General features: G+C 60.6%; 1 protein-coding gene and 1 pseudogene across 1 annotated transcript; one reads left to right on the top strand and one right to left on the bottom strand.

The window, feature by feature from the left end:
* Positions 1-515: 515 nt before the first annotated feature.
* Positions 516-12,463, bottom strand: LOC129133525 (Fc receptor-like protein 2; annotated as a pseudogene).
* Positions 12,464-16,424: 3,961 nt separating this feature from the next.
* Positions 16,425-20,449, top strand: LOC129133517 (Fc receptor-like protein 2). Its single transcript, XM_077191922.1, has 9 exons — positions 16,425-16,446; positions 17,093-17,323; positions 17,546-17,800; positions 17,901-18,179; positions 18,749-19,018; positions 19,108-19,410; positions 19,497-19,584; positions 20,080-20,159; positions 20,245-20,449. Exons 1-9 carry the CDS (start codon positions 16,425-16,427, stop codon positions 20,352-20,354), a joined length of 1,638 nt encoding a protein of 545 aa, XP_077048037.1. The 3' UTR covers positions 20,355-20,449.
* Positions 20,450-24,615: the final 4,166 nt, after the last annotated feature.

Here is a 24,615-nt window from a genome sequence, read left to right as displayed (position 1 = left end):
AGGGCATTCCCGGTGTCTTCCTGGGAGTCATTCCCAGGGATATCCCTGGGACAGCCCGCGGACATTTTGGGGACATCCCTGGAACATCCCGAGGCATTCCCAGGGACATTCCCAGTGCCATTCTTGGCAACATTCCCAGGGACATCCCGGGGCATTCCCTGGATCAGTAAAATCAGGATCAGGAACAACGGGATCCAGAAAATCAGGATCAGGAAAAGTGGGATTGGGAAAATCGGGATTGAGAAAATTGGGATCAGAAAGGTGGGATCAGGGAGAGTGGGGTCAGGAAAAGTAGGATCAGGAAAAGCGGAATCAGAAAATTTGGGATTGGTAAGATCGAGATTGGGAAATTTGGGATAGGGAAAATTTGGCTCAGGAAATTCGGGACGAGGAATAGCGGGATTGGGAAAATCAAGATCAGGAAAAGTGGGATTGGGAAATTTGGGATCGGGAAATTTGGGATCAGGAAAAGAGGGATCAGGAAATTTGGAATTGGGAAATTGGGGCTCAGGGAATCAGGAGATGCCCTCAAAAGCCGCGTCCTGGTGGGATTTGAGGATCCACAGCCGATCCGCGAGCTGCCACGGAGGCTGAGCCTCCTCCTGGATCCGCTGGAATTCATCGGTGCTGATGATGAGCGAGGCCAGGGGTCGATCCCTGGGAATTCTGGGGGACATGGACCGGGATCACGGACAGGGGAAAAATACCCCAGAATTTGGGGGGAAAAACACCAGATTTTCAGCCAAGAAAAACGGGTTTTTTTTTTAATATCCTGAATTTTGGAGGAAAAAAACCCTGACTTTTCAATGAAAAAATCCTGAATTTTGGGTAAAAAATTCCTAAATTTTGGGGCAAAATATCCTGAAATTTCAGTGAAAAAATCCTGAATTTTCAGTGAAAGAATCACGAATTTTGGGGCAAAAAATCCCAGATTTTGAGGTGGGGGCGGGGGGAAATAGCAGATGTTGGGGGAAAAATGTTGGATTTTGGGAGCCTCACATGAGCTCCCAGATCAGGTCCCTGATGATGACTCGGATGGTTTTGGGTTTGTCCCAGAGCGAGGGCAGCGCTCTGGGGGCAGCGGTGACATTGGTGACATCATGGAGCAGCACAATGGGGCTGGAGCGGCCCTCGGGCTGTGGGAAAGGATGGGGTGAGACCCCAAAATCCCCCCTCGGGACACAGCAACACCGTCGGTCCCCGCAGCCCGGGACAGTCCTGGCTCTCGCAGTGCGATGGCAGCCGCGACCGGCGACAGTGACCCGAGGCCGGGACTCCGCTCCCACAGCGCCGGGGGCTCCTCCCCGGGGTCCCGGTTCCCTCCGCCCTCCCGGTGCCCCCGGCCGGGGCTCCGCAGCAGCTCCGGGGCTCAGACGCCGCTCGGGGAGCGCCGGGTGCGGGCTTTGGGCACCGGGCGGGGATGGGCTGAGCTGGGGTGGGCCCGAGGGGCTCGGCAGCTGCCGGATCGGTGCCCGAGGTAACGGGGCGGCACCGCCACAGCTGCCCGAGCCCTTGGTCTGTGTCACCCCGAGAGGGGACAAACAGGGAGCAGCAGCTCCTTCCCCGCTGCGGGGCAGGGATGAGGGAACCAGTTCAGAAATGCCCCAATTGATCATTTTGTTCCTGTTCCCAATGGACTGAGGGAGCCCCAAAAATCCTGCGAATCCCATAAGGATCTGCTCACCAACCTGACTGGGACCCTCCTCAATCCCGAGCTCGTCAGGCAGAGCTGAACAAACAAAAACCATTTCTCCCAGTTTAATCACAAAGCGGCATTTTGGGTCCAATAAGAGGGACAGGGGTGCTGTGCCCCCTGGCTCTGTGGGAGGGAATGGGGAGCCCCTGGGGGTACTGGGAGCACTGGAACGAGGAGCTCTGGGCAGCCCCACATGGGAGCCCCCACTTGTGGGCAACCCCTGAGTATGGGAACGCAGGATCTGGGGGGGAACACACGGGGAGTGCCCTGGGGCAGGGACCCGAGTGCCCCCAGTGCCCCCAGTGCCCCCAGTGTCACAGCACGCTCTCATCATCACGGGGGTCCCACTGTCCCTTGTGGGGTCCCGACAGCTCCACGTTGGTCACCTGGGGATCCCGAGGTGGGGCAGGGCTGGGGGACACCCGTGGGGCTGTGAGAGTGACTCCGGTTGTGGGGACCGGGGTGGGGGGGGGGGGTGACACCCGTGGGTGACGTGTCCCTGTCGCCCCCGAATTCTCCCACTGCCCACTCGGTGCCCATGATGTGGGTGTTGAGCACAGCCCTCTCCTCCAGTGGGGGGTCCTGTGGGGATAAGGGGGGGTCTCAGTAGTCTGGGGAAGGGAAAAGGGGAGTCCCAGCCCAAGCCCCGACTCACCTGTCCTGGAGCTTCCTGGGTTCTGCAAGGGAAAGGGGAGGGGGTGACCGAGGGGACACCGGGACCCCTGAACCTTCCTGGGACCTTGCAGCTCCAACCACCCAGGGGTCCCCCAAATCCCCACTGCAGCCCTGATTCCCACCAGAACCCTGATTCTCCCCAGACACTCTGAGCACCCCTGAACCCTCTGGAACTTCTGCACCACCACAGGGCCCCCAACACCCCCGGTGTCCGCAACCCTCTGAGCCCCCAGAACCCCAGGCCTGGCAGGGAGGAGCACCCCAAAACTCCCCCAGGACGCCAGAAAGATCCCCCAACATCCCTGCACAGACATCCAGGAGCTCCCCAAATCCTTCAGGAGCTCCCAGTGCCACCCCAATGTGCCAAAAAGCCCACCCAGCAATGACCCTGGAGCCCAACCAAGACCCTCCAAATTGCTCCCACATCCCCCAGGATCCCCAGCCGAGGTCACTGCAGGCTCAGTGTCCCCCAGCTCAGGGACCCTGGGTGCTGCCAATCTCTGCCCCCACTCTGGGGCTTCCCCTCACTCTAGGACCCCCATCCCCCCCCATTGTCACCCACCCCGGTGGTGCCACCAGGGACAGCCCCTGATGACACCCAGGAGCAGGAGCAGGAACAGGAGTGTCCTGCCGACATTCACAGCCACTGCTGGGGACAGAGGGGACACATTGGGGTCACCTGGAACTCCGGGGGTCCTGAAAACCCTGGTGACCTTGTGTGACCCCACCTGTGACCCAGGGTGTCACCTCCAGGGCCAGCTCTGGGCTGAGTGCCCGGAACACGCGGTGCCCGTCCTGTCCCAGCTGGTTGGTGGCCATGCACTGGTAGGTGCCCGAATGTCCCACATCGATGTCCCTGAGCTCCAGGAGGGGACCCTGGGCCACCTCCTGCCCGTTGTGCAGCCAGGTGAAGGTGACAGGGGCTGAGCCCACCTGCACTGAGCAGTGCAGGGTCACGTTGTCACCTGCACACACCTGGTGTGACAGGGGACCAGGGGTGATGGTGGCATTGGCCACGGGAACTGTGGGGACACAGACAGGGCTGACACAAAGATAGGTGGGATGGGGGTGCCGTGGGTGGGGTCATCTCCAGCCCAAAGGTCCTGCTCACCCAGGACAGTGACATTCATGGGGTCACTCTCGGCCTCTCTGTCCCCGTCACTGACCTGGCACCGGTACTGGCCGCTGTCATTGTCCCCAATATGGTGCAGCTCCAGGCAGGGGGCAGGAGCCCAGAGGTGCCCATGAGCCCTGCTTGTGCCAGGAGAAGGACGGGGGGGGCTGTGCTGACAGGGACACCCCCAAGAGCGGGACCCCTATGGGGGGACACAGGAGGCATTGGGGACCCAGGGGAGGTGGGGGACAGAGGAGGGGAAAGAGGGGGATTGGAGGGGAGCAGAGAGGATCCCAGTGAGCAGCAGGGGACCCTAGGAGGCACGTTGGGACCTGGGGACAATGGCAAGACCCCATGGAAAGGGGGAGAGACCCAGGCAGGGATGGGGAACCAGACGAGAGACTAAGGAGCCTCAGGGAATGATTTGGGGTTTAGAGATGGGTGGGAGGACCCAGGGAAGGCAGAGAGACCAGAGGGTGGAGCAGGGACCTTGGAAGGGGTGGGGAATCCAGGGAGGGCTGGGGAGGACAAAGAGAGGGATGAGGGATCTGCAGGGGGAACTGGGCAGTCATGGGGGAAACCAAGAGGGACTTGGGAAATTTAGGGTGACCCAGGGAGGAGTAAAGGGAGGGATGAAGGATTCAGGCAGTGCTGGGGAAACCCTCAGAGGATGGCGGGCTTCCCTGTCCCCATCCTTGCACTCACTGTGCACTGTCACTGTCACCTGCTCTGACTCTCTCCACTGTGACACCACCCGGCCCCCGCAGAGGTAGTGGCCGCTGTGGTGCAGCCGCAGGGGGGACAGGGAGAGCTCAGTCCCATCATGGAGCCCCTCCAGTTTCTTCCCATAGTGGTAGAAGTATACATCTGTGAGTGGTTTGTTCTGCCAGCTCCGGCAGCGCAGTGTCACCGTGTCCCCCTCCAGCAGCACCCGTGCTGGCACCTGCAGCACCAGCCAGTCTGGGGGACAGAGGGGTCCTGTCACACCAGGGCCATCAGGAGGGTCATGATGGCACCAGGAGGCACCAGGAGCCGCCCATTGTGAGAGAGAAGTCTCCTTGCATAGGGATGCTCTGGGATGTCCCCAGAGCAGAGGACGGGCTCTGGTCACACAGGAGGTGACCCATGGAGCAGAGCGCACCCAGAGCCCTTGGGGTCCCCATAGGAGCCAGGCTGGGGACAACCAAACCCCCCTCATCATGTAAGACTGTCACCGTAGGGCTGTGCCCGGTGCCAGGTCTGTCACACGTGTAGGTGCCACCTTCAGTGACAATGAGGCGGTCACGTCCCTGCTGCCCCCAGCACTGCCCGTCCTTGTACCAGGTGGTGGCACCAGCGGTCCCCGAGCCCTGACAGATCAGTGTCACCCGTTCCCACAGCACCACCGGCCTCCAGGGGGGCTCCACGAGGAGCTGGGTGGTCTGGGCACCTGTGGGTGACAGGGGACACCAGCCTGCCAGGGCCAGTGTGGGGCTGGGGACAGTGGGGTGGGGCCATGGCATCCCCCGAGGACTCACCAGCGAGGCCGAAGGTCTGGGCTGGAAGGGAGAAGGGACAGGGCTGGGTGGGGGTGACACCATGGGGACAGAGGCACAGGGGCATGGGGTGTGGGGGATGTGCCCAAAGTGTCCTTGTGTGACATGGACCCCTTGGGGACAGGGACACTGCGGCCACCCCTTGCTCAGGCAGGACATGGGGACACTGTGGACACCCCTGAACTGGGGATGTCACAGCCACCCCGTGCTGGCACAGGTCACCCCCACCTGCCCCATGTTGCCTCCCCAAATCCCTGAACCCCTGTTATTGTCCCCACATTCCTGTCTCCCTTCCCCTGTCCCTAAAGCCACCCCACGACCCCAGTCACTTCATGCGCTGGTTCTGATGGCCTTGGGGACCTCTGGGGACCCCACAGCCCCCCTGTGCCCCCTCCCCTCCCTATCCCTGGGGTGTCAGGCCCATGCCCAGGACACTCACCCCACAGGAGCAGCGCCACCTTCCCGGCCATCCCGGTGTCCCCAGCCATGTGCACTGGCTGTCACTCACTGCCGGGGGTGGCTGTCCCCTGGGTGGTGGCTCTTTGGATGAAGGGGAATGAAGTGAGGTCAGGTCTGTCCCCATGTGTTGGTGGCTCCTGGTGGGGACAGGGTGGCCACAAGCACAGGATCATGGGGATGTGGCTGTGGGGACAGACTGTGGGCAGGTTGGGAACGGGATGGGGACAAGGCTGGGTGGGACACAGTGGGACATGGGGTTCCCAATAGTGGGGGATTTGGTGGGTTTGGGGACCCAGGTATGGGTGTCCAAGGGAATGGTGGGTCCCAGGGATGGGAGGGGACTCAGGGATGGGAGTCCCAGGGGAACGTGGGCTCCAGGGATTTGGGGTCATGGGATGGGGATGCTGGGGGAATGGGGGTCCCTGTGGGAATGGGGGTCCTGGGAGAATCAAGGTCCTGGGGGAAGGAGGGTTTCAGGGGATGGAATGAACTGGAGAGGGTTCCTTGGGAATGGGGTCCTGGGCCATGGAGATCCTGGGGAATGCCATTACTGGGATGGGGGTCCCAGGCAAGGTGGGACATAAGGAATGGTGCTCCCATGTTTGATTTCAAGGGGAAATGAGGGTGCCAGGGATGGGCAGTGGCTGGGTGAGCCCATGGGTTGCAGCTCCTTCCCTGGGTGCTTCAGATTTTTGGGTGACCCAGAGCCAGCACAGCCCCCACAAGGTGCCAGCAGCCTGGGGATCACCCCAGAAAGATTTTGAGGGGCTCTGGGTCTGTGCCCCCACAGCTCCCAGTGACTTTTCCTCTCTTTATTTCCATTTCCATCATTTTATCCCTCAATTTCACAAGACCTCAGTTCATGCCTTGATGATCCTAGGGGACACCTGAGCAGAGAATGGGCTGGGAAAGCCCAGAGTGGGGGAAGCAGGGGTGAGGGGTCTGCAGGGAGGGCTGGGGAGGCTGTGGGGGATGGGGAGGTCCAGCTTTTACCCCCCCCCCCCCCCAAACACATTCACTTTCTCTCTCCTGCAGAAGAAGGAAGAGGCCGTTTGACACCTTTCTCACACGGGGGTGGGTTCTCTCCTGGGGGGCACATCCAGGGGGCTCCTGTCCTGTGCTGGGGGGGATCCTGTCCCAGGGGGGACATGGGCTGGACATGGGTGTCCTGTCCTGGGGCATGGCAGCTCTGGGGGACTCCAGACTTCTCCATTCTTGCTCGTCCCCTGCAGGATCTGAGCCAGCAAGACCAGCTGGGGAAAGGAGCCCAGGACAGGAAGGAGCTCCCAAACTCCTGCTCCTTGAAGCCAGTGGCCATCCAAGGGTGGGGCCCAGCCATGGCCCAGCCCCACTGCACAGGGATGGCCATTGCCCAGCCCTGCTCTGCCCAGCCCCAGGTGGCAGCCAGCACCTGAGGGACCCCCCTGCTCCCTTGGCTTTGATTCTGGTAGCTTTAGAGCTGCTGCAGAGGTGAGAATTCTGTGGGTGGAGAAAGGCCTGGCTGTGGTTTGCTCAGGCCTGCAAGAAGCACAAAACACAAAGAGAGCCCAAGCAGTGGCTCTGAGAGTGTGGAAGGATAGAATGTAAGAAAATAAAGATACTGCAGAAAGTAGCCTCACACCTGAAGAGTTGCAGCTGTACTAATCACCAAAGATTAAGAACAAGCCTGCCCTTAACAGGCCACAGCTCTGTCTAATGAGAAGACGAGTGCTACAAAAGAGTGACTTAGCTGGGTAAAGAGAGTTGGTGTTTTTAGCTCTGCTGTGAAGATGAAAGATTCAGTACTGCTAGGAGCTCCCCATAAGAAATCACGAAGAAAGTATGGGAACCTTTGCAATTAGATGACAACATGGAGGGCTTTTGATGGTTTTTCAGAGTGGGGCTAGCTGGCCTGCCGGGCCGCTCTGAGGCAACCAGTCCATTAGGTGATCATGTGTTCCTCTTGGTAAGGGAATGAGAGACCCAAGAACTACTGACAAAGACAACAACAATCTGCAAGTTTGCAAAAGGAGCGATTTGCCCTCCTGCCTCCCGCCCGAGGCCGCCATGGCCCCTGAGGGGATGGAGCTGGAGCGGGGCGCCCCCTGCTGGCCGGGAGTGCTCCCTGCAGCGCCCCCTGCTGGCCGCGGTTATAACTGCCACAAAAACCAACAGCGCTGCGCGGGAGGGAAAGTTCTGGGTTTGTGTTGTTTGCTCTGTTCTGCTTTATAAATTTCCCAGTAAAGAGCTGGTATTCCTTTTCCTACACTTTTGCCTGGAAGCCCCATCAGTTTTGAAATTAAAAAGATTTTTAGACAGGGGTCTTCCTTCCATTCCAGGAACTCTCCCATTAACTTGGCAGATATTTCTCATTTAAACGAGTTGCCAACTCCAGCCAGGATTCCAGCCTGGATGTTAAAGACAACCGAAGAGGAGACACGGTCAGGGACTTGGCCACCTCATGCTCTGCCTTTTAAGCCAGTTGGGCCAGCAAGGGCCCTCTCCATAGCTGGCACTTCCTTTCACCCGGCCACTGAGGAGCTGGCTTTGGCAGAGCGTCACACTGTCCCCAGTGTGCCAAGGCTGACAGACTGATTGACAGAGGGGGCCCTGTCTCACCATAAGCAAGGCCTGACCCACCCCTGCCACATGGAGCTGTTTCAAAATACCTCCAGACATCAAACTTTTCCTGTCTCTGACACCCGCCCTGTGCCATGGCCTGATCCCGACTGCCCTGGAAAAGAGGGAGACTCTGGAACCCCCACAGGGCCTTTCTGACATCCTCGTGTGGGGAACATGGCAGAGGAGGGTTTGGGACAGGGTACAAGAGAATCCAGTGCCTCCTGAAGGCCAGGATGGTCCAGGGCTCTGCAAGATTCCTGTGGTGGAGGAAACCTACTGGGGGAAATGTCTTGGGTTTGTTCCTTTTTGGGGGCTTTCCCTGGAAATTGTTCCTTCTGTGATCCTTTGGACTCTGAACCTTGTTGCTGTTGGTTTTATTCTCTCTCGTTGCTGTTTCAGCAAATTGTTCTTCTTTTGGCTCTTTTGGGATCTTTGTGCCCCCACGGGGAGAGATTGGGGCAGTTTTTAGTGGCAGCACAGACACAGGAGTTGGTGCCCATGGGTGGGGACCCCCAATGCCCCCAGTTCCCCCCAGTGTCACAGCACATTCCCGTAGATGTCACCGGGTTCCCGGGGTCGCCCCTGGGGTCCCCGCAGCTCCGCGTTGGTCACCTGGGGATGCTGGAGGGTGGTGGCACGGGGGGACACTGCAAGAGACACGGGCTGTGGGATCTGGGTGGGGTGACACTGGTGGGTGACGTGTCCCTCTGCGTGTGTCCCCCCCGTACTCAACCCCTGCCTTCTTGGTGACCACGACGTGGGTGTACAGCACCTCCCCCTCCTCTGGGGGAGCCGGGGGATCCAGGGGCGCCCTGAGGCAATAAAGGGGATGTGGGGGAGAGAATGGAGAGCTTTGAGGTGGGGGTAAAAGGGGACTCATGTCGGAAGCCCTTCACCAACCTTACCTGGTGCTTCCTGGCAGCTGCAGAGGAAAGAGGGGAGATGTGAGTGGGGGATCGCAGGGCCCTGAACCCTCCCAGGATTCCTGACCCCCCACGGGATGCTCAATTTACAACAGAACCCTCAAGCATCCCTGAAGCCTCCCAGAATTCAGGAACCTCCCCAGTGTCCCCAGCGAACTCAGCCAAAAGAACCCAAAGCCCAGCAGGACAGAGACCTCCTAACTCCAACAGCCTCTGAGAGAACCCCCAGCATCCCCACAGGACCCTCCAGCACCTCCCCAAACCCTAAAGGACCCCCAGACAATGCCACAGTTTTGGGGCTGTGGGTGCTGCCCAATTATTGTCCAACACTGAGGCCCTCTACAGCTCCCTGGGACACCCGTCCCCCATTGTCACCCACCCACACGGTGCCACCACTGCCAGGCCACAATGACACCCACGAGAAGGAGCAGGAACAAAAGGGCCCCACTGACCCCTGCGGCCACTGCAAGAAACAGAGGGGGACACATCAGGGTCACCCATCACCCCAGGGGTCCTGCACTCCCTGGTGACCCTGTGGGACCCCACCTTTGTTGCAGTGTCCCCGTGGTGTCACCTCCAGGGCCAGCTCAGGGCTGAGTGCCCGGAACACGCGGTGCCCGTCCTGTCCCAGCTGGTTGGTGGCCACACACTGGTAGGTGCCCAAATGTCCCACATTGATGTCTCCAAGCTCCGGGAGGGGACCCTGGGGCACCTCCAGCCTGTTCTGCAGCCAGGTGAAGGTGACAGGGGCTGATCCCACCTGCACTGAGCAACGCAGGGTTACGTTGTCACCTGCATGCACCTGGTGTGACAGGGGACCAGGGGTGATGGTGGCATTGGCCACAGGCACTGTGGGGACAAAGACAGGGCTGGCACCTGGTGAAGTCGGATGGGAGTGCCATAGGTGGGGTCACTCCCAGCCCGAGGGTCCTGCTCACCCAGGACAGTTACATTCATGGGGTCACTCTCGGCCACGCTGTCCCCGTCGCTGGCCCCGCACCGGTACTGGCCGCTGTCATTGTCCCCAATGTGGCGCAGCTCCAGGCAGGGGCCAGTGCCCGGTGGTTCCCCCGAGCCCTCCTGGTGCCAGGAACAGGACAGGGGACCTGTCCCCACGGCCACCATGCAGCTCAGAACCAGGCTGTCCCAGAGTGCCATCTGTACCCCGGGGGGCTGTGCTGACAGAGACACCCCGGAAGCAGGACCCCTGCGGGACGGGAGGATAGCAAGGGACAGTGAGGGACCCGGGGGGGTGGTACAGGAGGGGCAGGGAGACCCCAGTGAGGGAGAGGGGGCGCAGAGATTGGTGGGGCTTGGAAAAGAACCCCAAGGGACACCTGGAGGGGTGGGGGGATGACACCAGGGTGGGTATGGGGACTCAGGGAGGGAATGATGTGACCTGGGGAATGTGTGGTGACCTCAGAGTGGGATGGGGGGGATGCTGTGAGGGGTGAGGGGACTCAGAGAGGGATGGGGAGACACAAGCCAGGAATGCGGGGACCTGGTGACGGACCCAGGGCAGGGATGGCAGGACAGGGAAAATGTGTAGGGGTAGGATGGGGGCAGCCCTCTAGGGGTGGGGGACCCTGAGAGGGACATGAGAAGGGAGCAGGGGAGCAAGGGTAGGATCCGGGAAAGGTTGGGGCCACAGGGCAGGTGTCTGGAAGGACTGGGCATCCCCTGAAGGCCTGGGAGAGCTGAGGAGGCTGTGGGGGCTCCCCGTGCCCATCCCTGCACTCACTGCGCACCGTGACACGGAGCCGGGTGCTTCTCTTTTGCACAGCACCCCCCTCGGAGTGCAGCTGGCAGCTGTAATTCCCCAATTGGGAGACCCCCATGGCGGGCACCAGCAGCTGCAGGGACCCCTGCAGGCCCCCCACCACCTGCCTGTCCCGGTAGAACACGTGCAGGAGGGGGGCTCGGGGCCGCAGGGGGCTGGGGGTGCTGAGGCAGCTGAGAGGCAGGGGGGACCCCTCAGAGTGCTTGGGGGACCCTCCAGCACTGGCTCTGAGAAAAGCTCTGGGAAGGAGAGGGGAGGGGGATTTGTGAGCCTTAATCCCTGGGGAGGGGCTGTGGGGGTGTCAGGGTGGCAGCTGTGGGGTGCTCACCGTGCCCTGTCACTGTCACCGGTGCCGAATTTCATGACCTCCCTGACCACCAGGATTTCACCAGACCCTGCAGCTGTAGTGACTGCTGTGGTGCAGCTGCAGAGGGGACAGGGACAGCTCGGTGCCATCATGGAGTCCCCCCGGACCATTCTCCTCACGGTAGAAGGACACCGAGGTGACCGTGCAGTTCCACCAGCCCTGGCAGCGCAGTGTCACCGTGTCCCCCTCCAGCAGCGCCTGTGCTGGCACCTGCAGCACCAGCGGGCCTGGGGGACAGAGGGGTCCTGTTACACCCGATGGCACTGGGACCCCATCTGGGTTACACCCAGTGTACCAGGGGTCCCCAATTCCCACATGGTTTCCCTGACACCAGGATACTCTGGAATGTCCCCATAGCAGGGCACAGGCTCTGATTACACCAGGAGGTGAACCATGGAGTGGAGCCCACTGAGAGCCCTGGGGGTCCCCTGGGTGCCAGGCTGGGGCCACCCAAACCCCCCTCCCTGTCTGAGACAGTTACAGGGGGACTGAGACTGATGCCAGGTCTGTCACATGTGTAGGTGCCACTCTCGGTGACAGTGAGGTGTTCAGGTCCCTCCTGCCCCCAGCGCTGCCCATCCTTTTACCAGGTGGTGGCACCAGCGGTCCCCGAGCCCTGGCAGGTCAGGGTCACCCGGTCCCACAGCACCGCCGGCCTCCAGGGGGGCTCCACCAGGAGCTGGGTGGTCTGGGCACCTGTGGGTGACAGGGGACACCAGCCTGCCAGGGCCAGTGTGGGGCTGGGGACAGCGGGGTGGGGCCATGGCATCCCCTGAGGACTCACTAGTGAGGCCAAGGGTCTGGGCTGGAAGGGAGAAGGGACAGGGCTGGGTGGGGGTCATGGGGACAATGTGGACACCCCATGTTTGCACACGTCACCTCCAGCAGCCCTACAGCACCTGTCCCCACAGCCATAAATCCATGGCCCTGTGCCCATCATCCCATTCCAATGACACCTGTTCTCCTGGCCCATCCCCATGCAACGTGGCCCTTGTCCCTGTCCCAGCATCCCTGTTCCCCTGTCCCTGTCCCCACAGCTACCCAAGCCCCAAGGCTCCTTCTGCCACATCCTTGTTCCCACATCTCTATCCCCCTGTTCCTGTCCCCACATCCCAGTTCCACAGTTCCTGTCCCTAAAGCCACCCCACAACTCTGGTCACACTGGGCTCCATGCCCTGCTCTGGCTCTGCTGGCATTGGGGACCTCAGGGGACCCCACAGCCCCCCTGTGCCCCCTCCCCTCCCTATCCCCGGGGTTTCAGGCCCGTGCCCGGGGCACTCACCCCACAGGAGCAGCGCCACCTTCCCGGCCATCCCGGTGTCCCCAGCCATGTGCACTGGCTGTCACTCGCTGCTGTGGCCACCGCTCCCCTGGCTGGCGGCTCTTGGGATGAAGGGGAAGGAAGCGAGGTCACGTCCGTCCCCATGTGTAGGTGGCCCTTGGTGGGGGCAGGGTGGGGACGCTGTGGGACATGGGAGGCAGGGTGGGACATGGTGGGGACATGGTGTTGCCAGAATCTGGGGTCTAAGGCTGTGTAGGGAGCCAGGGATGGGTGTCCAGGGGAATGGGGTGCCCAGGGATTGGGTCCCAGGGAAATGGGGGTCCCAAGGGTTGGGTGGACTCAGACTTGGGAATGAGGGTCCCAGAACAACGTGGCCTCCAGGGATTTGTGATCATGGGATGGGGGCCATGGCATGGGGGTGCCAGGGGCAAGGGGGTCCCTGTGAGAATGGGGGCACAGGGGAAATCAAGGTCCCCAAGGAAAGGGGTGTCCCAGGGACTGGAATTACTGGGATGGGGTTCCTTGGGGTTGGCAATCCTGGGGAGTTGCAGTCCAGGGATGGGGGTCTAAGGGAAGGGGAGACAGAAGGAAATTGAGTCCCAAGGTTGGGGTCGCAGGGGAATGGGGGTGCCAGGGATGGGCGGTGGCTGGGGGGGCCTGGGGGTCACAGCTCCTTCCCTGGATGCTTCAGATTTTGGAGTGACCCAGGGCCCTGCAAAATCACCCCTGGGTTGCTTGTGTCCTGGTCAAGCATTGCATGGGGGTCTTGGGTAGCTCAGCCTCTGTGACCTCCCCTGCCCCTGACTTTTTCCTCTCTTTATTTCGCTTTTTTTCCTTATTCTCCTTACTTTTTGCCATGTCCCTCACCCCCGGTTCCTGGCTCAGCAATCCCGGGGAGCACCTGAGCAGTGAATGGGTTGGGGGGACCCAGGGGAGGGGGAAAATGGGGAGAAGGAGGTGCAGGGAATGGTGGGGAGGCTGGGGGGGATGGAGGTGTTGGGCTGCGCCCCCTCAACACTTTTACTTTCTTTTTCCTGGACAAGAAGGAAGAGGCCGTTTGTGCTGAGAGTCAGATGGGAAAGGGGGGGTTCTGTCCTGGGGTGGCACATCCAGAGGCTCCTGTCCTGGGGGGATCCTGTCCCAGGGGTGACACATCCTGGCATGGGGGGTCCTGTCCCAGGGTGTGGCAGTTCCAGAAATGTCCCTGCACATTCCTGGCCGGGTGCCTGTCCCAGGGGTGGCACATCCTGGGGACCCCTGTCAATGCAAGGCTGGGGCCCAGCCATGGCCCAGCCCCACTGCACAGGGATGGCCATTGCCCAGCCCTGCTCTGCCCAGCCCCAGGTGGCTGCCAGGACATGAGGGTCCCCCCTGCCCCCTTGGCTTTGATTCTGGCAGCTTTAGAGCTGCTGCAGAGGTGAGAATTCTGTGGATGGAAAAAGGCCCTGCCTGTGGTTTGCTCAGCCCTGCAAGAAGCACAAACCCAAAGGGAGCCCAAGCAGTGGCTCTGCGAGGGCCTTTGATGGTTTTCAGAGCAGGGCTGGCTGGAAAGTGCCCCTACAGGGGCAGCTGTGGGGGACCCAGTCTGGAAATGCAGGAATTGATCATTTTGTCCCTCTCAGTAAGGGACTGAGAGAGCCCCAGAACTGCTGCAAATCCCACACCGATTTTCTCAACAACCTGACCTGCACCGTGCTTCTTGAACAAAACCTCCTGCCCTTTGGAACTTCCTAGAAAGAATGTTTGTGTTCTGGGTGTGCACACCAGAAGAGAGGGAAAAGTGTGGAAATATTGAGCAGGGGCTGCACACGAGGGGCTGGTGAACAGGGGTGTCACAGCAGGAGCAGGGAGTGCCCAGGCAGGGGAATTCAGGGCAGGCTGGAGTGGATTTACCAGGGAATCAGACCCTGAGGCACACAGGGGCATTTCCACTGATTCCTGTGCACTGTCCCAAGCATGGACAGAGCTTCTCCCCTTCCTCCATGGGAAGTCAATCAAGTTTCAGGGTGGGAACGAGCAAAATGGGGAGAGTTCCTTAATATGGCCCAAGAAAAGGTTCCTTTAGAGGCTGGGTTGCTGCCCAGCAGGCAGGGAACAATCTCATGGAGCTGTTGGACACTCAGGGAGATTCCACCCTCTGTGTTATCCACAAGCAAATGCTGCTGTGGGATGCAGCAGGGGGCTGCTAAAGGGAACCAAAAAGTCTCATTTCACTGTGATTTGTTTGTGGTTTTATTGTGGTTTTTATATCCACTTATTTCTGTTTATATTGTGTTTTGATTTCCTCTTGTTGGGAAAGCAATGATTAAAAGGATTCTATAAACCAGAGAATATTATACCTTGTCACTTTGATTTTTCAGGAGTTTGTTTTTTGTTGGGAAAAAATTGGTATAGGAAAAGATTTATGCCTTTTTTCTATGGCTGTATAATTTTGTCACAGTCAATTGGGAATCAAGTGTTTCCTGAGATTGCTAAGACAGGAAATTTGGGTGACAGGAAAAAGCCCAGGGATTTGTGGAGCAGAGACCCAGAGCCTCCCAGGACAAGCCTGGGGTGCCCCAGGGTGGGCTCTGTGCTGTGCTCTGAGTCATCTCAAAATCTGAGACCAAAATTTGACCCCAAAACTGTCCAAAGCAATTGGGCATCAGGGAATTCAACCAGCTTGATCCTGGGATTTACCATCATCAGGGCAAGGTCATAAAAGATGCCTCCTTAAGTTTGGGCACCCCAGAGGTCACAGGGCCCCACTGGGGACAGCGGGAATGCTCAAGGCCCAGCCAGGACAGAGGACCCCAGGATGTGCCACCTCTGGGAAAGGAATCCCCAAGGATGTGGCACCCCCAGAACGAGGAGGAGCTCCCAGGGACAAGAGGCTGGGACAAGACCCGGGTGTCAGCACAGCAGAGCTGCCCTTTTCCCTAAAGGCTGGACCCCTCTGGATGTGCCCCCTGGACAGAATTCATGTCCTTGCCTCAGCACAAACTGCTGCAGGAAAGAGTTGGGGGGTCACAGACAGGGAGCCCCATCCCCCACAGCCCTGAAACCACTACCTGCACCCCCCAACCCCTTTTTTTCCCTTCCTGGGATTCTCCCAGCTGTTCCCTGGGATGGTTCAGCCAGGAAATGCGGGGACACAGGAAAAAGCCCAGGGGTGAGTGGGGCAGAGACACAGAACCTCCCAGGAGAGACATGGGGTGCCCCAGGGTGGGGACTGTGCTGGGCTCTGAGTCACCCCAAAATCTGAGGCACCCCATGAAGGAGCTGTGACCCCCGTGCCCACCCAGCCACTGCCCATCCCTGGCACTCCCATTCCCCTGGGAACCCAACCATGGGACCCCCATTGCCTTGGTCTTTCCACCCTGGGGACCCCCATGCCAGGACTGACATTGCCCAGTACCACCATTGCCTTGATCCCATCCCATGGGCTGCTTCTTCCCCCAGAACCCCTATTCCCGAGGGTCCCCTTTTTCCCCCTGCACCCCCAGCCCTGGCACCCACTTGCCATGACCCCAAATCCCTGGGGACCATGTTCCAACAGAACCCCCATCCCTGAATTTCCCCCAGGCATGGAAACCCCAATTGCAGTGGACCCCAATTCAGCTGGACACCCATCCTGGGTTCCCCACCTCCTCTGAGCCCCCCACTCCTGACAACAGCATCCCCCACCATGTCCCCAGGCTGTCCCCACCCTGCCCACAGCCTGTGCCCAGCTTGTGGCCACCCTGCCCCCACCAAGGGCCACCTACGCATGGGGACGGACGTGACCTCGCTTCCTTCCCCTTCATCCAAAGAGCCGCCAGCCAGAGGAGCAGTGGCCACAGCAGCGAGTGACAGCCAGTGCACATGGCTGGGGACACCGGGATGGCCATGAAGGTGGCGCTGCTCCTGTGGGGTGAGTGCTCCAGGCACGGGCCTGACACCCTGGGGATGGGGAGGGGGCACAGGGGGGCTGTGGGGACCCCTGAGGTCCCCAATACCAGCAGAGCCAGTCCATGTTAACCACAGTGGACCTTGGTGGGACTGGGGATGTAGGGTGGCTTTGGGGACAGGATAGGGGGGCAGGAATTTGGGGATGGGGATGTGGGGACAGGAATGAGGGGACTGGCACCTTTGGCTCATGTAACTCTGGGGATAAGGACAAGGGAACTGGGATGCAAGGACAGAAAGCGACAAGAACCATGAGGATGTGGCCATGGGGATGGGATCATGGGGATGGGATCATGAGCTGGTGGGGATGACCTGGGCCAGCATGGGCTGTGTCCGTGGTGTCCTCGTGCCAGGGGTATCCACAGTGTCCCCATGTTCTGCCTCAGCCCAGGGTGGCCTGTTCCCAAGGTGTTTGTGTCACAGGGATGTGGTGCACAGGTGGCTGTGACACAGACATGTCCCCCTACCTCTCCAAATCTTTTTGAGACCACACACACACACTTTCCCACAAGAAATGCTGCCCCCATGGGGACAGTTTTTGGGGACAGCCACCACACCCTGTACCCTGGTGCTTCCTTCCCTGCAGTGCCACCCCCACCCAGCCCTGTCCCTTCTTCCTTGCAGCCCACACCCTCAGCCTTGCTGGTGAGTCCTCAAGGGATGCCATGGCCCTTCTCCGCTGTCCCCAGCCCCGCACTGGCCCTGGCAGGCTGGTGTCCCCTGTCACCCACAGGTGCCCAGACCACCCAGCTCCTGGTGGAGCCCCCCTGGAGGCCGGCGGTGCTGTGGGACCGGGTGACACTGACCTGCCAGGGCTCAGGGACCGCTGGTGCCACCATCTGGTACAAGGACAGGCAGCGCTGGTGGCAGCAGGGACGTGACCGCCTCAGTGTCACCAGGAGTGGCACCTACACATGTGGCAGACCCGGCACCAGGCGCAGCCCCTCCGTGACAGTCTTAGATGGTGAGGGTGGATCTTTAATGATCAGGGTGGCCCCTGAGAGGTCAGAGTGGGCTCCACTCCATGGGAGGCCTCACACCCCTCATGTGGCGAGAGCCTGTGCCCTGCACACAGGGACATCCCAGTGCAGCCCAGTGCACTCCAGAGTGCCCAGATGTCCCTGGTGCTATGGGCACCCACCTCAGAATGGCCTCATCAGTAAAATGTGACCTTCCTGTCCCACAGACCCACTGGTGCTGCAGGTGCCAGCGCGGGCACTGCTGGAGGGGGACACAGTGACACTGCGCTGTCGGTGCCGGCAGGAAAACCATCTCAGCAGGGTGCGATTTTACCGGGATGAGGAGGAGCTCAGGGGGTCCCTCAGGGGAACTGAGATGTCCCTGCCCCCCCTGCAGCTGCACCACAGCGGCCGCTACCGATGTGAGGGCTTGGTGGGGTCCTGGCAGTCCCGGTCTGCAGCAGTGACAGTGACAGTGCACGGTGAGCACCCCCAGGGCTGGAACTCCAATCTCCTGACAACCCCAAAGCCACTTCCCATTGGATTCAGAGCCACAGTCCTCACCTCCCCTCTCCTTCCCAGAGCTCTTCTCGGTGCCGGTGCTGGAGGGTCCCCCCACACCCACCGAGGGGTCCCCTCTGACTCTCAGCTGCCTCAGCACCCCCAGCCCCCTGCGGCCCCAAGCCCCCCTCCTGCACGTGTTCTACCGGGACGGGCAGGTGGTGGGGGGCCCGCAGGGGTCCCCGCAGCTGCTGGTGCACGCCGTGGGGATCTCCCACTCAGGGAATTATGGCTGTGAGGTGCACTCCCAGGGTGGGGCCGTGCGGAAGAGCAGCGCCCAGCTCCGCGTCACGGTGCGCAGTGAGTGCGGGGATGGGCACGGGGAGCCCCCACAGCCTCCTTGGATCCCCCACACTGCCTGGCATCTCCCAGCCCTCCCTGATGCCTGCTCTGGGGTACCCAACCTTTCCTGGATCCCTCCCTGGCTCCCAGCATCCTTTCTTGGGTCCCTCCCTGGGACCCCCCCAGCCCCTACATGGGTACCCCCATCCTTCCCTGGCACCGTTTCCATGTCCTGTCATTGCTGCCCCGGGTCCCTCCCCAGGTCCCCCCATTCCTGGCTCGTGTTTCCCTCCATCCCACATTGGGTCCCCTCACACCTCCCTGGGTCCCATCACCCTTCTCTGAGTTCTCCACACATTCCCCAGATCACACCATCCCCTCCCTGGGTCCCCGTACCTGCCATGGTGTTGCCCACCTCCCTCTCCAGGTGTTCCCTCCCTGACCCCCCCAGCATCCCTCAGGGTTCCTTTTGAAGAACCACCCCGCCCCCCCCATCTCTGTGACCGCTCTCCATCACTGGAGTTCCCCTGCCCCTCCTTGAACCCCCTGGGTCCCTCACTGTCCCCTGGTGTCCCCCTCTCCTGCAGGGGTCCCTCCCTCGGGGGTGTCCCTGTCAGCGCAGCCCCCCGGGGGACAGGTGGCACTGGGGGACAGCCTGGTGCTGAACTGCTCAGTGACCATGGGAACAGGTGCCCTGTCCTTCTCTTGGCACCGGGAGGGCTTGGGGGCACTACCGGGCACCGGCCCCCGCCTGGAGCTGCGCCGCGTTGTGGACAATGACAGCGGCCAGTACCGGTGCCGGGTCAGCAACGGGGACAGCGTGGCCGAGAGTGACCCCCTGAATGTCACCGTCCTGGGTGAGCGGGACCCTCGGGCTGGGGATGAGCCCACCCAGAGCACTCCCCTCCCACCTTGCCAGGTACCAGCCCTGTCTCTGTCCCCACAGTGCCCGTGGCCAATGCCACCATCATCCCCGGTCCCCTGGCACACCAGGTGCGTGCAGGTGACAATGTGACCCTGAGCTGCTCAGTGCAGGTGGGCTCAGCCCCTGTCACCTTCACCTGGCTGCACAATGGGCAGGAGGTGGCCCGGGGTCCCCACCTGGAGCTCAGTGACATTGAAGTGGGACATTCAGGCACCTACCAGTGCGTGGCCACCAACCAGCTGGGACAGGACGGGCACCGTGTATTCCAGGCACTCAGCCCAGAGCTGGCCCTGGAGGTGACACCTGGCTCACCCTGGGTCACAGGTGGGGTCACACAGGTGGGGTCACCAGGGAGAGCAGGACCCCTGGGTGATGGGTGACCCTGATGTGTCCCCCTCTGTTTCTTGCAGTGGCTGCAGGGGTTGGTGGGGCCCTTTCCTTCCTGGTCCTCCTCATGGCTGTCATTCTGACCTGTCACTTGTGGCACCGTGTGGGTGGGTGACAGTGGGTGGATGGGGGGTCCCAGGGAGCTGTAGAGGCCCACAGAATTGGGGAACCATAGGTGACGACCCACATACCCACAATTGTGACTTTGGTTAAGGGTCCTGTGGGGTTTGGGGAGGTGCTGGAGAGTCCTGCAGGGATGCTGGGGGTTCCTTAAGGGGCCCTGTAGGTGTTCGGGGGTCTCTGTCCCTGCTGGGCTTTGGGTTCTTGAGGGTGATTTGTTTGGGGCCAAAGGGGAGGTTCATGAATCCTCGGGGGCTTCAGGGATGCTTGGGGGTCCTGAGGGGGATTGAGGGTGCCCTGGGGGTACAGGATTCCTCAGAGGGTTCAGGGCCCTGGGGACTCCTCAATCACCCCTTCCCTCTTTCATTTGCAGCTGCCAGGAAGCACCAGGAAAGGTGAGTGGGAGGCTCAAACCACACTCTCCCCTTTTACCCCAACCCCCAAAGACCTCCCACTCCCTCCCCCACATCCCCTTTATTCCCTCAGGGCCCCCCCGGATCCCCCGGCCCCCCCAGAGGAGGGGGAGGTGCTGTACACCCACGTCGTGGTCACCAAGAGGGCAGGGGGTGAGTACGGGGGGGACACACGCAGAGGGACACGTCACCCACCAGTGTCACCCCACCCAGATCCCACAGCCCGTATCTCTCGCAGCGTCCCCCCATGCCACCACCCTCCAGGATCCCCAGGTGACCTACGCGGAGCTGCGGGGACCCCAGGGGCGACCGCGGGAACCCGGTGACATCTACGGGAATGTGCTGTGACACTGGGGGGAACTGGGGGCACTGGGGGTCCCCACCCATGGGCACCAACTCCTGTGTGTGTGCTGCCACTAAAAACTGCCCCAATCCCTCCCCGTGGGGGCACAAAGATGCCAAAGGGCTGAGAGAAGAACAATTTGCTGAAACAGCAATGAGAGAGAATAAAACTAACAGCAACAACAACAAGGTTCAGAGGCTAAATGGTGAAAAAAGGAATGATTTCCTTGGAAAGCCACCAAAAAGAAACAAACCCCAGATATTTCCCCCAGCAGGTTTCCTCCACCAGTGGAACCTGCAAGGTCCCTGGACCTTCCTTGCTCTGGTGGCCAAAGCAGCCTTCAGGAGGCTCTGGATTCTCCTGTCCCCTGTACCAAACAACTCTTCTGCCATATTCCCCACATGAGGATGTCACAAAGGCCCTGTGCGGGTTCCAGAGCCTCCCCCATTCCAAGGGCAGTCTCTCGATCAGGCCATGGCACAGGGCGGGTGTCAGAACAGGAAAAGTTTGATGTCTGGGGACATTTTGGAACACCTCCATGTGGCAGGGGTGGGTCAGGCCTTGCTTTTGGTGAGACAGGGCCCCGTCTGTCCATCAGTCTGTCAGCTATGGCACACTGGGGACAGTGTGACACTTCCAAAGGCAGCTCCTGAGTGGCCGGGTGACCAGGAGTGCCAGCTGGGGAGAGGACCCTTGGTGGGCCTACTGGCTTAAAGGGCAGAGCATAAGGCAGCCAAGTCCCTGACCGTGTCTCCTCTTGGGTTGTCTGTCTCATCCAGGCTGGAACCCAAGAGTTGGCAACTCATTTAAATGAGAAATACCTACCCAGGAAATTGGGAATGTTTCTGGAATGGAAAGAAGACCCATCTCTAAAACATTTTTTAGTTTCAAAAATGATGAGGCTTCCAGGCAAAAGTGTAGAAAAGGGATTACAGCTGTTTCCTAGGAAATTTATAAAGCAGAACAGAACCAACAACACAAACCCAGAACTTTCCCTCCCGCTCAGCGCTGTTGGTTTTTGTGGCAGTTATAACCGCGGCCAGCAGGGGGCGCTGCAGGGAGCACTCCCGGCCAGCAGGGGGCGCCCCGCTCCAGCTCCATCCCCTCAGGGGCCATGGCGGCCTCGGGCGGGAGGCAGGAGGGCAAATCGCTCCTTTTACAAACTCACGGCCACCAATCGGTCCCGGCACCACCACCGGCAGCGGGCAGAAGCCGCCAAGGCAGCAGGTTGGATCCCAGTGCCCACTGGCAGCGTAGCAGTGTCCCGGGGCCAGGCACACGCCCTGTGAAACACCCGTGACCGCTCTCCATGATCCCGAATGGGAGGAAGGCAGAGCCTGACCCCAGGCAGGTCTCGGATCCACAGCAGCCCCTCTGGTGGCTTTGTGCCACAATTCCTGCAAACCCCCAGCCTTTCACTCAGGTGAGGATGTCAGGGATGGAGCAGCTTTGGGGACACCTGGAATCCAGACAGGGTCACTCCCCACGGCCCCAACATGGCCGCAGGGCCGACCCCCTGCTCAATATTTCCACACATTTACCTCTTATCTGGCAGCCAAACCGGAACCCAAATATTCTTCCTGGGATGTTACAATGGGCTGCAGTCTCGCCATAGGTAGGAGGATGGACCCAGGCAGGTTGTTGAGCAGATTGTTGTGGGATTTGCAGAGTTTTTGGGGCTCTCTCAGAATCTTGCTGTACGGGACAAAATGATCAATTGCTGCATTTCTGGACTGGGTCCCCCACAGCTGCCACTGCAAGGGCAGTTTCCAGCCAGCGCTGCTCTGAAAACCATGAAAAGCTCTTGCAGAACCACTACTTGGGCTCCCTTTGGGCTTTGTGCTTCTTGCAGGCCTGAGCCAACCACAGGCAGGCCTTTTTCCACCCACAGAATTCTCACCTCTGCAGCAGCTCCACAGACCCAGAGCCCCTTGGAATCTGTCCGTGTTGACGCCCAGGCTGCTGGCACCTTGTTGGGGCTGTGTTAGGTCGTGGTTCACCCCAAAATCTGAGGCATCCAGGGAAGGAACTGCGACCACAGGTCCACCTAGCCACTGTTCTTCCCTGGCAATCTTATTTCCCTGGAAATAATACCATGGGAGTCCCATTCTTTAGGTCCCGCCGTGCCTGGGACCCCGAACCCAGTACTGACATTCCCCAGGATGTCCAGGGCCCAGGACTCCATTGCCAAGGAATCCTCTCCTGTTCATTCTATCCCCTGAAATCCTCCTTCCCCCATGACCTTGATTCTCCCAGGACCCCCATTCCCATGGGAGCCCCCATTCCCCCAGCATCCTCATCCCATGACCCTGGAGCCCACATTCCCCTGGGACTCCCATCCCTGAGTCCCCCAAGCCCTGGGCAATCCCATTCCCATGGCACCCCCATCCCTGGTGATTCCCCCTCTGCAGCACCCTCATTCCCACAGGCCCCATCCCTGGGACCCACCATTCTCCAGGACACCCATCCCTGTCACCGCAAACCCTCTGAGCCCACCACTACTGGGAACCCCATATTGCACCTTGCCTCACCCAGCTTTGTCCCCAGCATGTCCCCACCCTGCCCACAGCCTGTCCCCTGCTTGTGGCCACCCTGCCCCCACGAAGGGCCACCTACACATGAGGGCGAGACCTGACCTGGCTTCCTTCCCATTTGGCCAAAGAGCCACCAGCCAGGGGACAGCCACCCCCGGCAGCGAGTGACAGCCAGTGCACATGGCTGGGGACACCGGGATGGCCATGAAGGTGGCGCTGCTCCTGTGGGGTGAGTGCCCCGGGCACGGGCCTGACACCCCAGGGATGGGGAGGGGAGGGGGCACAGGGGGGCTGTGGGGTCCCCAGAGGTCCCCAATGCCAGCAGTGCCAGTCCATGTTACCCACAGTGGACCTTGGTGGGACTGGGGATGTAGGGTGGCTTTGGGGACAGGAATAGAGGGGCAGGAATTTGGGGACGGGGATGTGGGGACAGGAATGTGGGGACTGGCACCTTTGGGCTCAGGTAGCTGTGGGGATAAGGACAAGGGACCTGGGATGCAGGGGCAGAAGGGAACAAGAACGGTGAGGATGTGGCCATGGGGATGGGATCATGGGGATGGGATCATGAGCTGGTGGAGGTGACCTGGGACAGCTTGGGTTGTGTCTGTGGTGTCCTTGTGCCTGGAGAGTCCACAGTGTCCCCATGTTCTGCCTCAGCGCAGGGTGGCCTCGGTGTCCCTGTTCCCAAGGTGTCTGTTCCACAGGGATGTAGTGCACAGGTGGCTGTGACACAGACATGTCCCCCTGCAGCAAAAAATCTTTTGGGGACCACTCAGACACACTTTCCCACAAGAAATGCTGTCCCCATGAGGACAATTTGGGGACAGCCCCCACGCCCTGTACCTTGTGTGCTTCCTTCCCTGCAGTGCCACCCCCACCCAGCCCTGTCCCTTCTCCCTTCCAGCCCAGACCCTCGGCCTCGCTGGTGAGTCCTCAAGGGATGCCATGGCCCCACCCCGCTGTCCCCAGCCCCACACTGGCCCTGGCAGGCTGGTGTCCCCTGTCACCCACAGGTGCCCAGACTCCACAGCTCCTGGTGGAGCCCCGCTGGAGGCCGGGTGTGCTGTGGGACCGGGTGACACTGACCTGCCAGGGCTCGGGGACCACTGGTGCCACCACCTGGTACAAGGACAGTAAGCCCTGGGGGCAGAAGGGACCTGACCCCTTCACTGTCATCGTGAGTGGCACCAACATGTGTGACAGACCCAGAACTGGGCTCAGCCCCCCCGTGAGAATCTCAGATGGTGAGGGAGGTTTGGGTGTCCCCAGGCTGGCACCCGTGGGGACCCCAAGGGCTCTAGGTGGGCTCTCCTCCATGGGTCACCTCCTGTGTGATCACAGCCTGTCCCCTGCGCTGGGGATATCCCAGAGCATCCTAGGCTGGGAGGATCCCCATGCTGGATATGGGGACCCCTGGTGCACTGGGTGTGACCCTATGGGGGGGTTCCGGTGCCATCAGGTGTGACAGGACTCCTCTGTCCCCCAGTGTGGCTGGTGCTGCAGGTGTCAGTACAGGCACTACTGGAGGGGGACATGGTGACACTGCGCTGCCGGGGCTGGCGGAACCTCAATGTCAAATCCATGTCCTTCTACCACAAGGGGAAGAAACTGGAGGGGCTCCGCAATGGGACTGAGCTGTCCCTGTCTCCTCTGCAGCTGCACCACAGCGGCAACTAGAGCTGCAGGGGCTGGGTGAGGTCCTAATTGTTGGAGGAGTCAGCACCTGTGACAG

Source organism: Agelaius phoeniceus, chromosome 31 (assembly GCF_051311805.1).
Source record: "Agelaius phoeniceus isolate bAgePho1 chromosome 31, bAgePho1.hap1, whole genome shotgun sequence".
Classification (NCBI taxonomy): domain Eukaryota; kingdom Metazoa; phylum Chordata; class Aves; order Passeriformes; family Icteridae; genus Agelaius; species Agelaius phoeniceus.
Note: the sequence above shows the minus strand (reverse complement) of the source record. Positions and strands in the feature narration are given on the sequence as shown.